Source organism: Mauremys reevesii, linkage group 3 (genome assembly GCF_016161935.1).
Source record: "Mauremys reevesii isolate NIE-2019 linkage group 3, ASM1616193v1, whole genome shotgun sequence".
Taxonomy (NCBI): Eukaryota; Metazoa; Chordata; order Testudines; family Geoemydidae; genus Mauremys; species Mauremys reevesii.
Window position 1 is genome coordinate 205,272,751 of NC_052625.1, and position 16,610 is coordinate 205,289,360.

General features: G+C 45.3%; 1 protein-coding gene across 9 annotated transcripts in view; it reads left to right on the forward strand.

Moving 5' to 3' along the window:
- The first annotated feature begins 232 nt into the window (after window positions 1-232).
- The window catches only part of ASXL2 (ASXL transcriptional regulator 2), a 228,384-nt gene continuing 212,006 nt past the window's right edge, over window positions 233-16,610 (forward strand). For 5 of the 9 annotated variants that reach the window (XM_039531274.1, XM_039531277.1, XM_039531282.1 and 2 more), the window contains exon 1: window positions 1,995-2,305. In XM_039531274.1, the coding sequence (XP_039387208.1) occupies window positions 2,249-2,305 (57 nt within the window). In that variant the 5' untranslated portion in view covers window positions 1,995-2,248. Of the gene's footprint in view, window positions 323-1,674; window positions 1,705-1,994; window positions 2,306-8,988; window positions 9,108-16,610 lie in introns of those variants that run through there. The other 4 variants (XM_039531275.1, XM_039531276.1, XM_039531278.1 and 1 more) reach the window with 4 other exon arrangements.

The window sequence follows — 16,610 nt, forward strand, 5'->3', positions numbered from 1 at the left end:
CAATTGAGAACGAGGGGTGGTGGCCAGGATGATCATGCTGGGAGAAGAGATGGGGGGCTGCAGATGGGAACCAGGAGCAGAATCAGGGGATGGCATTTGGGCATCAGGGATGGCACTGAAGAGTGTATACTGGGTAACAGTTGGGAATATGTAGTGACGAGTGGGAGAAGGGATGGGAATGAGGAAACTTTAGGAGGGGTGTGGGAGACAGTTGGGAGCAGCAGTTGAGGGAGGCAATGGGTGGCAGGTGTTAGGGAACACTAGTAGTGGCAGTTGGGTGATGGACTGGCTACCAGCTGGGACTGGCAGTTGCAGGATGGATGTAGGTGGCATTTGGGAGGGGCCACTGGTAGCAGCAATTGGGGGAGGAAAAGTTTGCGGGAGGAGAGTGTGAAGCTGTTGGAGCAAGGAGTGTGTGGCAGTTGAGGGTTGTGATTTGGGGGAGGGGAGCATGTGGCATTTGGGGGAGGTGAGCGTGTGGGCCGTGGGGTGGCAGTTGGGAGAGGGGAATGTGTGTGGCTGTTGGGGTGGGGGTTGGAAGAGGGGAATGTGTGTGGCTGTTGGGGTGGCTGTTTGGGTGAGGGGAGCATGTGGCTGTTGGGGGTGGTGGTTGGGGAGGGGAACGTGTGGCTGTTGGGGTGGCGGTTGGGGAGGAACGTGTGGCTGTTGGGGTGGCTGTTGGGAAGGGCAGCGTGTGGCTGTTGGGGGGGGGGAGTGTGTTGCAGTTGGGGGAGCATGCGGCAGTTGGGGTGGCTGTTTGGGGAGGGGAGTGTGTGGCAATTGGGGGAGGGGAGCGTGCGGCAGTTGAGTGTGGCTGTTTGGGGGAGACGAGTGTGTTGCAGTTGGGGTGGCAGTGGGGGGAGGGGAATGTGTGTGGCTGTTGGGGTGGCGGTTTGGGGGAAGGGCACGTGTGGCAGTTGGGGGTGGTGGTTTCGGGGAGGGGCACATGTGGCAGTCAGGGTGGCGGTTGGGGGAGGGGCACATGTGGCAGTTGGGGGTCTGAGGGAGGGGTGTGTGTGGCAGTTGGGGTGGTGGTTTGGGGGAGGGGTGCATGTGGTTGTTGGGGGAATGGAGTGTGTGGCAGTTGGGGGTGGCGGTTTAGGAGAGGGGCGCGTGGCAGTTGGGGTGGTGGTTTCGGGAGGTGCGTGTGGCAGTCAGGGTGGCAGTTGGGGAGGCGCGTGTGGGAGTTGGGGTGGCGGTTTGGGGAGGGGCACATGTGGCAGTTGGGGAGGGGCGTGTGGCAGTTGGGGGAATGGAGTGTGGCAGTTGAGGTGGCGGTTTGGGGAGGAGCATGTGGCAGTTGGGGGTGGCGGTTTGGGGGAGGGGCCCGTGTGGCAGTTGGGGTGGTGGTTTCGGGGAGGGGCACATGTGGCAGTCAGGGTGGCGGTTGGGGGAGGAGCGCGTGTGGCAGTTGGGGGAGGGGCGCGTATGGCAGTTGGGGGAATGGAGTGTGTGGCAGTTGGGGGTGGTGGTTTGGGGGAGGGGTCGTGTGGCAGTTGGGGGAATGGAGTGTGTGGCAGTTGAGGGTGGCAGTTGGGGGTGGCGGTTTGGAGGAGGGGCGCGTGTGGCAGTTGGGGGTGGTGGTTGGGGAGGGAATCATGGGGTGGCAATGTGGGGGAGGGGCGCGTGTGGCAGTTGGAGGGCGGTTTGTGGGAGGGGACCGTGTGGCACTGAGGAAGAACCATGGGGGAGCCGCAGCGAGGAGTAAGCAAGGAGCGGGTGGGAGGCGCTAGCAACTGTCGGACATAGGGGCGGCAGGCGGAACCGGCCGCTGGAGATGGGGGTAGGCGGGCTATGGAGCCATAGGGGCGGGGCATAGGTGATTGGCAGCCCCAATGGGCCGTGGCAGCCGGGAGCAGAAGGGGGCCCGCAGCCGCTCTCGTTTGGGAAAGGCCCTTGAGTGGCAATTGGGGGCGGGGGTGTAGGCGGGGACCCCGTCAGAGCGCGGCGGTGGGGGCAGTACGGGCAGAGCGCAGGCGTTGGGCTCGCGCTCTGGGGCGGGGCCTTCCGTCTCCGTGCCCAGTACAGTAGGTGGAGTCACGCGGGCGGGGTCACATGACCGCAGCTCCTGTACAGTAGGGAGCCCAATATGGCAGCGGCGGCCCTAGGGGGAGCTGGAGCCTGCAGCGCTCGGAGCTAGGGCCACCCACCGCTCTCCCCCTCGGGACCGGAGCAGCTGCGGCCCCAGCGCCCTGGGCGGAAGGATCGGCCGGGAGCCTCCGAGCCAGCTGCCCCCATCGCGTGCGACATGAGGGAGAAGGGCCGCAGGAAGAAGGGCAGGACCTGGGCAGAGGCCGCCAGAACGGTACGTGGGGCCCGGGGGCAGAGGCCACCGGCCGTGGGCAGGGGCATGAGGGGGCGGAGAAGGGGAGGCAGGGGCCTGAGGGGGCTGGGCTGGTGGCGGGAAGATGGGCGAGGGCTGCCCTGAGGAGCCGGAGGCCGCTAGGGCGGGTCATAGGCCTTCCCCCGGCTGGCACAGGTCGTGCGAGCTCCCTCCGCCGGAGTGTGGCCACTTCTGTTGGGCGCTGAAGCTGCAGCCGCGGGAGGGGAGTCCCTGAGCCGGCTGCGGTGGAGGGAGCTTGCCCCCTGCTTGTGGTGGGTCATTGGGCCGGCAGTGTCCCGACCTGGACTGGGGTCTCTGGCAGCGAGGTGCATGCGATGCCCTTTGGGCTGTTGGCCGGGATGGGCTTGCTGTGCCGAGAGCTGGGTTTAAGTAAACTGGCAGGCAGCTCTGCTACCTTGCCAGGGCTGGAGGCTTCCCTGGGAGTGTTGGGGATGAGCAGAGCGTCTCTCTCTCTCCAAACACTAGTTGAGCTGTTGCAATAGTTTGTCTTGAGCAATTACAGTCTGGGCTTGTAGTTTTTGCTAAACGTGGGTGTGATAAACTAAAGATGCTATGGGATGATTCAGGAATATGTCTTGTTAGAAAGATACCTGCCTTGCCTACTTTGAGCTGACAATTCTTGCTCATTAACTGATGGTAACTTAAACACAAATCCTTATTCTGAGGAGTGGTTCTGAAGAGGTGATGCCTTCTTCTAACTCCATTTGGTTCTGTTATAGAGAAAACTCTTTGTTATGGTGACAAGATGGGTGAGGTAATTGTCCTTTATCAATATCTTAATGCTTCACAAAACTAAACCAGACTCTGACCTAGTGAAGAGTTATAAACATTTGGCTGGTGTCAGATTAAATTCAAGAAATGATTTCTCCAGAGCAGGGAGAGCCGCGTGGTCAGGGGCGGGGCTGAGCTCAGCTGCGCAGCTGTCGGGCAAGGCGCTGAGGCCCGGGTGAGGAGGGAGCTGGGGAGAGGCTGGGGCCAGGGGTTGACTAAGGGGCAGGGAGTCCTGGGGACAGTCAGGGCACAGAGAGGGGCGGAGGTTGGGAGCGGTCAGGGGCAGGGAATGCGGGGGTTGGATTGTGGGTGTTTCTGTCAGGACTCAGCGGGGTGGGGATAGGGGTTGGGGCAGTCAGGGGACAGAGAGCAGGGGTGGGGTCCCAGGGTGGTGGGGTCTCTGGGGATGGTGAGGGGACAAGGAGCAGGATGGGTCGGGGATTCTGAGGCGGGCAGTCGGGGGCAGGAAGTGGGTGGGGTCAGATAGGGGCAGGTCAAGTTATTTTCTAGTGCCAAAAAGGTTGGGGACCGCTGCTCCAGAGAGTAGGTATATGTGTAAATAAAAGGATTTCAGTGAACAGCAACAACTTGATTGGTGCTAGAGAATACTTAATAACCAGTCTCCGGAGGTAGGAGGCTATTCAGATGGAAATAGAGATTTGTGTGCTGGGAGCTGTATTCTCAGGAACTGTGTGAAAGATGCCGGCAGAGGTAGCACTTGGTTAGGCAGCTTCTCATGATGACCAGTGTTATCTCATTTGTTTGCTTGTACTGTCCTGTGTGTTTGTTTCCACCTGTTGTCTTAGTCTTACTTAGCTTGTAAGTTCTTTAGGGCAGGGACTGCCGCATGACATGTTTGTACAGAACTCAGGACAGTAGGACTCTGGTGTCTAGATACTACTGCAGTGAAAATAAGTAACTTACACAGTGTTGTTCACTCATAATTCTCAATGTTCACACCATGAGTAGAGCATCACTATTCACATTTTATAAATGGGACACTGAGTCACAGAAAGGGTAAGTGACTTGTTTAAGGTCATTCAGTGAGTCACTTGCGAACCTGGGAATAGAATTTTGGTTTCCCAATTTCCTAGTCCAGTGGTCTATTATGTTATCTCTCTCACGGAGCTCTGTGTGGGTTGCATTTGGGGCATCCTTATTTTAGAGGATGGATAGAGGAAAAGGGGAGTTCATCAGTTTCTGCAGTAGTCCAAGTGTGAGATAACAGGGAAACCAAACAAAGTGTAAATTGTAGTCGACACAAGTATTGACTCTACTAAACACTTCCAATTAAGTCTAAAGCTGACTGGGAAGACTTACTGTAGTAAGTGCAGGCCCTGATAAAGGCCCAGTTGAGGCCTGAGGCCTGAACTAAAGTATGGTCAAGCCTTAGCTAAAAGCAAAAGTCAAGCTGTGAGCTGGAAGCCGGCCCTACTCACAGAAGTTGGCAAGAAAAGGGCTTATGTTGCATAAACATATATCCACATAGTGTATTAAAGCATAAACACGGTACCAGGACACACCAATACTGAACATTTCACACAGATAACAAGGAACAGACTGACCCATTCCAATGACAGGGGCAAAAGGGTAACATGACCAAAGCAGATTGTGAAGAACTTCAAAAAGATCTCACAAAACTAAGTGATTGGGCAACAAAATGGCAAATGAAATTTAATGTGGATAAATGTAAAGTAATGCACATTGGAAAAAAACTATACATACAACATGATGGGGCTTAGCTACAGAGAGTCAAAAAAAGAAAAAGGAGTTAGTTATCGTAGTTCTCTGAAGATGTCATGTTCACGGTGTGCAGAGGCGGTCAAAAAGCAAACAGGATGTTAGGAATCATTAAAATAGAGAATAAGACTGAGAATATATAATACTGTGTACAGATGTGGTCTCCTCACCTCAAAAAGATATTCTAGCACTAGAAAGGTTCAGAAAGAGCAACTAAAATGATTAGGGTTTAGAGAAGGTCCCATATGAGGAAAGATTAAAGAGGCTAGGACTCTTCAGTTTGGAAAAGAGAAGACTAAGAGGGGACATGATAGAGGTATATAAAATCATGAGTGATGTTGAGAAAGTGGATAAGGAAAAGTTATTTACTTATTCACATAATACAAAATGAAATTAATAGGCAGCAGGTTTAAAACAAATAAAGGAAGTTCTTCTTTTCATGGTGGCTAAGTCCATAAATGGATATTAGCCAGGATGGGTAAGAATGGTGTCCCTAGCCTCTGTTCGTCAGAGGATGGAGATGGATGGCAGGAGAGAGATCATTTGATCATTGCCTGTTAGCACCTGGCATTGGCCACTGAGATGGACCTTTGGTCTGACCCGGTACGGCCTTTCTTATGTTCTTATGTTATGTTCTTATGATGGCTAAAGTTGTTTTGATTGAACCAACATGTACAAGGTGAGAGGCGGCACCTTACTACGTAAAGGGGTTGTACCTTGCTGCATAGAGGGGTTGCACCTTAATATGTTAGGTGTGATGTGTAACTTGTTTGTATCTGTGTATAAGAATGCATCCCTGGGGCGGTGTCTTTGTCCGGCCGAGGGGGCAGTGGAAAGTCCCGCCACTGACTGAGCCGAGTTCATTGACCATGGGCGCATATTTGTAGTATGCCCTGAGTTAGGCTCAGAAACCTACAGGGAACTATTACTGTGTTTAATACGGCAATAAACCTGGTTGACGTGCCTTTGTACCTTACTAGACTCTGTGGTATTGGGGGTTCTTGTCGGGTCTGCTGTGTCAGCTATCTGCGCAGAGCTGGGGCAGCACACAGAGGGAACACACGCATGCAGCCAAGTAATATCAACATTGAAGAAAGCAAAGCACCATACTGGTAGCACTCTGACAACGCTTACAAAGGGATCTCACTAAGCTGAGTGACTGAGCAACAAAATGGCAGGTGAAATTCAATAAATGCAAATTAATGCATGTTGGAAAAAGAATCCCAACTATATATACAAAATGGTGGGGTCTAAATTAGCTGTTACCACTCAAGAAAGAGATCTTGGAAACATTTTGGCTAGTTCTCTGAAAACATCCACTCAGGGTGCAGCGGCAGTCAAAAAAGCTAACAATGTTAGGAGCCATTAGGAAGAAGGGATAGATAATAAAATAAAATGTCATAATGCCACTATATAAATCTATGGTCTCTCCACACCTTGAATAATGCATGCAGTTCTGGTTGCCTCATTTACAAAAAAGATATTAGAAGGGAAAAGATACATAGAAGGGCAACAAAAATGATAGGGGTATGGAATAGCTTCTGTATGAGGAGAGGTTAAAAAAACCTGGGACTGTTCATTTTAGAAAATAGATGACAAATGGGGAATATGATAGAAGTCTATAAAATCATGACTGGTGTGAAGAAAGTGAATAAGGAAGTCTTATTTACTCATTCTCATAACACAAAAAAAAGGGGTCACCCAATTAAACTAATAGGAGCAGGCTTAAACAAATATAAGGAAGTATTTCTTCACACACTGCACAGTCAGTCATCCTGTGGAACTCATTGCCTGGGGATGTGGTGAAAACCAAAACTACAACTGTGTTAAAAAAGAGCTAGATAAGTTCACGGAGAATAGGACATCACCGGCTATTAGCCAAGATGTTTAGGACATAACCCCATGCTCCGGGTGTCCCTAAATTTCCAACTGCCAGAAACTGAATGATGGGATAGATCACTCGAAATTGCCTTGTTTTGTTCATTCCCTGTGACGCCTCTGGCACTGGTTGCTGTCAGAGACGGGATATTGAGCTATATTGACCATTGGTATGACCCATATCTGTTATGTTCTTTATTTCTTAATACTAAAATAAAACTTAAAGTCCTGGGAGGTGTTACATTGTCAAATGGAACCATATTAGGTTTGCTCAAGACAGAGCTTTGACTCTGTTTCTTGTCCAGTTCCAGTTATACTAGACTCTCGTGTTATCAGAACTAATGCTGGTAACTGTGAAGGTTTAGACTGATTCCTACGTGTATGTGAAAGAGACCCCTGGACCTGTCCATTTTCTGGTGAAAAAAATTCTCAAGATCTAAGAAATTGTACCCTCCCATTGGATTCTGAGAGTCTTTGGGACTTGAATTTCTTGTTAACCAATACAAGGACCTATATGTGTCACTTGATATAATCTAAGGGTAAAAACATCCATTCATTCTGTAGACTGAGGGAATAAAAGGAATCCTAACAATGGTATTGGTCCACTACTAGATGTATATAGTAGAATTATCAGTAATAATCAGCAAAGGTAGAAGTGTTCAATAAATATTTCTGTTCCTGCTTTTCTAAATTACTGCAGAAAAATCTAGTGTTATATGATGATAATGAGAGCTTTCATTCTTGCATTAACTCAGGAAGATGTAGCTGTTTAACTAAAGCTAGACATCTTAAAATCAGCAAGTCCAGATAAGTTGCACCCAAGAAATTTCTAAAAAAGCTGGTTGTGGCAGTCTGGACTGTTAATATAAAATTTTCTATAAGTCTTCAGGCACTGGGGAATTCCAGATGACTGGGAGAAGGCTAATTTTGTGCCAATATTTAAAAAGGGATTAGTTGGGAAACTTATGCCTGTTAGCATGACATCCATCATGGGCAAAATAATGGAACAGCTGATGTGGGACTGAATTAAAGGAGGGTAATTAATGCCAATGAACATGGGTTACTGGAAAATATTTCTTATCCAGTTAAATATCTTTTTTGATGAGCATACAACTTGGGTTGAAGATAAATAATGTTGATGTAATATACTTCAGTAAGGCATTTGACTTGGTACAGCATGACATTTTGATAAAGAAGCTAGAATGATACAAAATCAATATGGCACACATTAAATGGGTTAAAAGCTTGCTAACACAGGTCTAATAATTGCAAATGAGGAATCATTGTTGAGTGACTCTGTTTTCTGTCAGGTCATTAATAAAAACGTTAAATAGTAAAGGACCAAGAACTCATACCAGGGGGATCCCACTAGAAACAATCACTGATAAAACTTACAAATGACACACAAATTGCGGAAGTAGTAAATAATGCAGAGGGTATGCCACTGATAGAGTGATATGGATCACTTTGCTAGTTGGGCAGGAGCGAACAATATGTGTTTTAGTACAGCTGAATATGAATGTATACATTTATGAACAAAGAATGCAGGCCATACTTACAAGACGGAGGACTGTATCTTGTGAAGCAGTGACTCTGAAAATGACTTGGGCGGAGGAGACTGGAAATAAGGCATACATTTTTAACACTAAGGCCACATCTACACTAGCCGCCAGATTGGTGGGTAGTGATCGATCTATCGGGATCGATTTATTGCGTCTTGTCTAGACATGCTAAATCGATCCCCGAATCAATGCCCGTACTCCACCTCGGCAGGAGTAGTAAGTGGAGTCAACGGGGGAGCCGCGGCGCTTGACTTGCCTCCGTGAGGACAGCCAGGTAAGTCGAACTAAGATACTTCGACTTCAGCTACATGAATAGCGTAGCTGAAGTTGCATATCTTATATTTAACACCCCCCCCCCCCCCCCCGAAAAGTTCCCAGTGATGGAGAATCCAAGTTTAGATGCTTTTGTGAAAGATAAGCTGTAATTCAAACAGGAATAAATTCAGGGAAGTCCTGTATTATGCAGAAGATCAGACTAGATGGTCACAATTGGTGTCTTCTAGCCTTATGTTATGTATAAAATACCCCACCTCCTTTTAACTAAGCCTCAGTTCCTCTCTACAGCCACAATACTTACTTGGAGCTGAATTACTTCCACTTTGTAAGGAGGAAGAGCCTTTGTGGAGGCAATACATTCAGATAATCAGAGTTACTGCTGGTGAACTTTTTTCCTTCTTCCTGACTCTCATTCAGTAGGGCTCTGTAGCTGCTGACTGGTTAACAGTGACTCTTCTCAGGACAAGGGCTGAGGAACTCTACTAGTTGAATAGAGGAATTCATGAATGTGAACCAGATGCCACATACAGCAAGAGGTATGTTCTGCTGAGCTGCAGTATGCAAAGGGCCCTGATTATATATACACTTCAGAAAACTGTAACTATAGAAAAATCTAACCTCTTATCTGGTGCAGTTGGTAACTCAAGGTGAGAATTAATAAGATTAAACCATAAGGTACTTTTAAATAGTCTGTCTTCATTCTGCATGAAGTTCTAATGGTGAATTTGGAGAGCACGGTGGACATTTGTGTGTGATTACCGAGGGTTTTGAAATGTGTCCCTTGAAATTGTATCTTGTTTATTGCTTAGTGCAAGTGTGTTTTTAGCAAGATCTCTTCTGAACCTGGAAGGAACCCTCTGTATACCAATACATTGATTCATCCTTTAGCCAGTGTCCCCTGCTATCTCTGTAGGCTGTGTATGTGAAAGTGCTATCCAGGTGTGTTGTGGGCTCATTCTTAAACTCAACATAGAAATCTTGTTGAGGGGCAGGGACCATTGATAAGCTGTCTTTGTGCTCCTAGTTGTGTAGGGGGAGCATGTAGAGTTCTGAGACAGGGTTATCCCTCTGGTGGGAGGGATAGCTCAGTGGTTTGAGCATTGGCCTGCTAAACCCAGGGTTGTGAGTTCAATCGTTGAGGAGGCTACTTAGGGATCTGGGGCAAAAAATTGGTCCTGCTAGTGAAGGCAGGGGGCTGGACTCAATGACCTTTCAAGGTCCCTTCCAGTTCTAGGAGATTGGTATATCTCTAATTATTACCTATTACTATTACCTTTAAGAAACTTGGTAATGTATCTGACCATGCATTTTCCATGAGCAGTCCCCATATGGGATAGAAAAGGTTTTTGTCAACTGCACAGTTTGCACTCAATCCATAAGCAGTTCCAAAGTACCATTGGCCCTTAGGCTGAGATATTCGTTCAACAGCAACTCATGATTGCAAGGCCTGAGTATTATAAATTCCCTGTAAGGCTTTCAGCCCGGCTCTTCTGTTTTACTGTGGGATGTAGAATGCAGCACTGTATACCATCCAATCACACGATTGAGCAGTTGTCGTCATATTATGGTTCCCTCTACTGACTGCCTATTAAGGGTCAGACTGACTTTTAAACTGGTTGTTTAAAGCTTTCAGTGTGCCCATGGTCTTGTGCATTTAAACAGAATAGAATCTTGTTCTGATAGGTATTTGCGCTTTCACAGCACCCACCATCTAGGAGTTTTGCCACCATGCATTGGATCAGTGTGATTGCACTCTCAGCTGTGGTAACTCCTGTGAAGGGATGCCTGCTTCCCCCTGCTATAGGAATCTGCCTTGGCTCATTCCTCTGTACACTATAAAATCAAGTCATAATGTTTTTTTCAGGGTTGTTCTAATTCCACGGAATTTGTGTGATCAGATATCTGTCCTAGAGATGATGGAAGGAAACATTCAGGCCCCTTTGTTCGACAGCATGATTAGGGCCCTGCCAAATTCGCAGCCATGAAAAACATGTCTCAGACTGTGAAATCTGGTCTTTTGTGTGTGTTTACACTATACTATACAGAATTCATGGGGGAGACCAGCGTTTCTCAGATTGGGAGTCCTGGCCCAAAAGGGAATTGCGGGGGAGGGGTCACCCTTACTTCTGCATTGACTTCAGAGCTGGGTGGCCAGAGAGTGGCAGCTGTTGGCCGGGTGCCCAGCTCTCAAGGCAGTGCCCCACCAGCAGCAGTGTAGAAGTAAGGGTGGCAATACCATACCATGCTACCTTTACTTCTGCGCTGCTGCCTTCAGAGCTGGGTGACCGGACCGTGGTGGCACTGGACTGAAGGCCCAGCTTTGCAAGGAGAAGCACAGAAGTAAGGATGGCAGTACCATACCATGCTATCCTTACTTCTGCATTGCTACTGGTGGTGGCTCTGCCTTCACAGCTGGGCTCCCAGCCAGCAGCCGCCGCTCTCCAGCTGCTAAGCTCTGAAGGCAGCGCTGCCACCAGCAGAAGTAAGGGTAGCAGTACTGCAACCCTCCCTACAATAACCTTGCAACTCTCCTGCACAACAACTACAACACTGCTAAATTTCAGATTTAAATAGCTGAAATTGTGAAATTTACAATTTAAAAAAATCCTGTGACCGTGAAATTCACCAAAATGGACTGTGAATTTTGTAAGGCCTTAAGCATGATCATAACTATTCCTCATTCCCAAAGTGTTTGTACATCAGGGAGGGAAGGGGAACAATGGAAAAATTGCCCACCTGTGCACAGAAGCATAGAGTCCACTTACCCGCTTGGTACACAAGCCTGCAAATCTTTAGGGGTCAGAGAATATTGTAAAAACATTTACAGAAAGTTCAAAGGGCATTGTAAACCCTCAATTGCGGTGTTCTTCTGAATAATATGAGCTGGCTTTTGGCATGAGATGATACTGTTTGCATTTTAAAAAACCCTGCAAGTGCAATTCAACTGTGCTGCAATATAAGTCGTAGAGCTGTCAATGGAAGTTGAACATGATCAGTAGCCCAAACTGTATTGGTTGCTGAGCTTCTTGTCTGCAAAATGCAGGTGAGATATAAAATGAAATGGTGGGATCTCTGAGAGAGGTGCATGAAGATATAAATCAGGACAAGGCGGAGGAGGATCTGGAATGTAGGCAAGGTCTGTCTGTTAATTGGCCTTAAATTGGTATTGTTGGGTTTTAAAGCCAGTCTTTCATTTCTAGACTGTGGCATATAGAACGTAAGATCATAGTTCAAACCATTGAGCAGCATGTTGCAGGATTCTGAATCTGCAAGTGATATGTAGGCCTTTTCAGAGGAACTACAGTAACTGAGCCCTGTGGTTCTGAGAACATGTATTTTTCTGTTTTGAGGTCCTTAATGGCTAAATAAGGGCACATCCTCTGCATAGCTTGCATTTGGGAAAAAATAACTTTATATCACTTCAGACAATAGGGACATTCCATGGAAAGAACATGGTAGAAAATGAAGCCAGGATTTTTAATGTGGCAGGCTCCCTCAGAATGAATCCCTTCAAGTATGATTGTGGTGTTACCTTTACCCAGCACCAACGCTTGTTTTCAGGAGTTTAAGGACAAGGTAGCTCTGATTTACCCATTGGTAATATGTCCAAATGTTCTTCCAGAACAGATAGGGAATGTACAGGATCTGTGAGGCAAGAGGGATTCAATTGATTGCCCAGTATTTAGAAATCTGCTAGAGGCCTCATTTGCATTGAACAAAACAGCTAGGATGATGTTTTGGGGAAATGCTGCATAGTAAATGCAGATGGATATGCCTATCCATCTTGATCTGGCTTTACATAGCAGTGAGTCTACAGGTGAATGTCTTAACTAGTCCAATTGTATTTGTGCAGAAAATGTACTGAGCACATATGCTACACTGACAATAGGACATAGACACTTCCCTCTGTCTGGCAGGAGTTTCACTTTTACCCTAAACATAACAAAATTGGCATTTTTCATAGAAGAATATTAAAGATCTTGCAAATTCTTCTGTAGAGCTGAATTCTTTCTGGCAGTATGTGTGCTGTGAGTATATCTCTTATTTTTGGTTTCATATTCCAGAGATGCCAAAACTTTGCCCAACAGACAGTCCTTTTTGACTGCTTTTTAGGAGTCAGAGTGATGCACAAATTTCATTGAATAAACCAGTTGGAGCCACTGTCTGGAAAAATGTGAGTTCCAGCATGCAACATGCGTTCTCTTTCTGAACATCGTTCTCTGATCAAGATGAAGTAATGTGTGCAGGATTCTGTAGTGTCCCCTGGCTACGCTGCTATGATACAAATAAACTGTAGGTAGCAATTTGGCTAGCTCTTCTATTCCTGTATTTCAAAATTAATTAAGACACTGATCTAATGTAATGCAAAATACTTGGACTTTTAAAATCTCTTATAGACATCAATGTACTATAGGCATATAATGTGACCAGTGGTTTGTATGTGGTGATGGTCTTTGTGTCCAGACAAAAATCTACCCCTTTAAAAAGTTAACTATATTCTTGTAGTTTTGTGAATGACACATGGGGATGTTAGCGAAATGTTAAGTGTCTCTTGCAAAATCCTGCTCTTTACCAAAACGTCAGTCTTTTGTGTTAAGACTGTATTTATCATAACAGGACTACAGTGGCAACTGTGTTTTTTTTTTTTTAAGTATGTGGTATATAGCTAGATTGAATGAATGCAATGGGTTTGAAAACAGTTTACCCTGTATTATGTTTGCATAGAAAACTTAAATGGCATGTTCTTCCTCCATTCTCCTATTTAGGATAATTTGCAGTGAGCCTGAATGTACTGTGACCCTGATTTAATTTTGTGCAGAAATTTGTACAAAGTGTCTTTATAAAAAGACTCAAATGAAAGTTGCTTAAAAACAAAATCAAGGTAACTGAACCTGCAGTGTTTCTTCTGGAGTCACTGGGGATGTTTTGTTTCAATGCAAATTAGTTTTTCCTGGAACTGGAAACATCTGTTCCCAAAAGGCTCGTTATTGAGGTCTCCTCAGGTGTTGGGATATGACTGGGTCCTACTGGAGATTAAATCTCTCCTTACTTCCTAATTCTCAGAAGAAAAATATAGTTTTCAAATACATAGGATATTTATATATTGATTCTTTCTGCTGTGGGTAAAAGACACTTGAGAGTGACTGCATTTGAAATGAATTTAAGATTTATTTCTCTTAAAAATATGATCAGGGTCTGAGAAACAAACTCCTCATAAAAACAATGAGGAGTCCAGTGTCACCTTAAAGACTAACAAGGTGCTACCGGACTCCTCATTGTTTTTGTGGATACAGACTACCAGGGCTACCTCTCTGAAACTCAATGTAGTCACTGCCTCTAATATGCAGAGCTCATTATTTGTTTATGTACTGAAGAGGGTCTCTCTCCTTCAACCCAGTTGTGCAAGCAGAGAAGGAAAGTGAATCTTAAGATACTGTGTGTATTTACCTTAGTTGAACTGACTACAAGTTAAAACAGCTCTTCTCCTGCCAAGATTATCATCTCCTAGATTCCAAGGCCAGAAGGGACCATTGTGATCATCTAGTCTGACCTCCTGTATAACAGGCCAGAGAGCTTCCCCAAAATAATGTCCAGTGTAGATCTTGTAGAAAAACTCCCAATCTTGATTTAAAAATTGTCAGTGATGTGAAATCCAACACAACCCTTTGCAAACTGTTCAGTGGTTAATTACTCTCACTGTTACAGATTTATGCTTTATTTCCAGTCTGAGTTTGTGTAGCTTCAGCTTCCAGCCACTGGATCATACTATACCTTTCTCTGCTAGACTGAAGAGGCCATTATTAAATATTTGTTCCCCTTGTAGATGTTACAGACTGCAATCAAGTCACCGCTTAACCTTGTCTTTGTCAAGCTAAATCAGTTTTGCTCTTTGAGTCTCACTATGAACCATGTTTTCTAATCTTCTTTTAATCATTCTTGTGGCTCTTCTCTGAACCTTCTCCAGTTCATCAACATCTTTCTTGAATTGTGGACATCAGAACTGGACACAGTATTCCAGCAATTTTTGCACCGGTGCCACTTATAGGTAAAATAACCTCCCTACATCTACATGAGAATCCCCTATTTATGCATTCCAGGATTGTATTAGCTCTTTTGGGCACAGTGTCACATTGGGAGCTCATGTTCAGATGATTATCCACCATGACTCCAAATCTCTTTCAGAATAACTGCTTCCAAGGATAGAGTCCCTCGTCATGTAAGTATGGCCTACATTCTTTGTTCTTAAATAGATACATTTATATTTAGCCATATTAAAATGCATATTGTTTGTGCTCAATTTACCAAGTGATCCAGATTTCCCTGTATCAGTGACTTGTCCTCTTCATTCTTTACCACTCCCCCAATTTTTGTTTAATTTGCAGACTTCATCAGTGACACACAATGATCTCCTTTCTTCCATCCTGCTATAAGAGATGTGTGGACATACAAGTTCTTGAATACTTTTCTCAGTACAAGGGCTTCTTAACAGGAACACTTTTTGGAACAGAACCCACAGTGTGTGTCCCTCCTTTTTTAAATTATTTTTCAGTGTGTCTGCAGCAAATGTTTTTGTTTTTTAAAATGTCCTAGTTTTGGTCCTCACATCAGCCAACAGTGCTGCTCAATATCTTTCCAGAGAAACAAATACTGTAAGAAAACCAACATGTTCTTAAATCGTAGTGACGTTAGTAATGTGTGATGTAACTTCTGTAGGAAATTTGATATTTTTTTTGACTCCATACTGTCAGCAGCAAAAATGTTAGGTAATTTACGCACAGCAGAACAAAAAGTGTGAAAACATTTTCTCAAATTTTGTTTATTGCATGGTGCAATTGGTGTAAGTGGCACTATACAGCTTTGCAGTTTACAGAAGGCTATTGCCTATATATGGAAATATTGGGGAAATTGTATATTAAAATAGTAACTTCTAACCTTCTTAGTCCTGCAAATTCATGTATTGCTAGTATATTAAATGTAATATGGTCATGTTGTTTTAATAAATGTTAATAAAGTTAACTCTTTATCTTTTCATATTCTCAGTTTTCTGGCCCTTTACTCAAGCAAGTAATGCCATTAACCTGGTGGAGGGATCAAGCACCATGTTTGAAAGTAGAATGTGTCCCACTTAATTTCAGCGAGGTCCCCCAGTATTTCCTTACAAATGTCGGTACTGTACCAACTCCTCTTCTCTGAAAGGGCCTTATACCAATTCATGTGAAGTCCAGATTAGGAAAATGTACAGAAACCTCATTCTGTGTTATGTCAAAGAGCAGCTTCATTGTATTTCCAGAAGGAGAAAAATCTAGAGGAAGAGACATCAATATTCTAAAACAGTGATTCTCAACCTATTTACCATTATGGGCCCTATATGCAGCTCTCTGTGTTATAGCAGCAAAGAATCCTGTGGCACCTTATAGACTAACAGACGTATTGGAGCATGAGCTTTTGTGGGTGAATACATGCATGCATCCGACGAAGTGAGTATTCACCCATGAAAGCTCATGCTCCAATACGTCTGTTAGTCTATAAGGTAACACAGGATTCTTTGCTGCTTTTACAGATCCAGACTAACACGGCTATCCCTCTGATACTCTGTGTTATGTGGGCCACATCCATAGAATACATATATGACCCTGTATGGCCTTAAGGATGTCATATAAGAATGGCTCTACTGGGTCAGACCAAAGGTCCATCTAGCCCGGTATCCTGTCTTCAGACAGTGGCCAATGCCAGGTGCCCCAGAGGGAATGAACAGAACAGGGAATCGTCCAGTGATCCATCCCCTGTCGCTCATTCCCAGCTTCTGGCAAACAGAATCTAGAGACACCATTCCTGCTCATCCTGGCTAGTAGCCATTGATGGACCTGTCCTCCATGAATTTATTTTTTGAACCCTGTTATTTTTTTGAACCCTGTTATAGTCTTGGCCTTCACAACATCCTGTGGCGAGGAGTTGGACAGGTTGACTGTGTACAGAAATACTTCCTTTTGTTTGTTTTAAACCTGCTGCCTATTAATTTTATGTGGTGACCTGTAGTT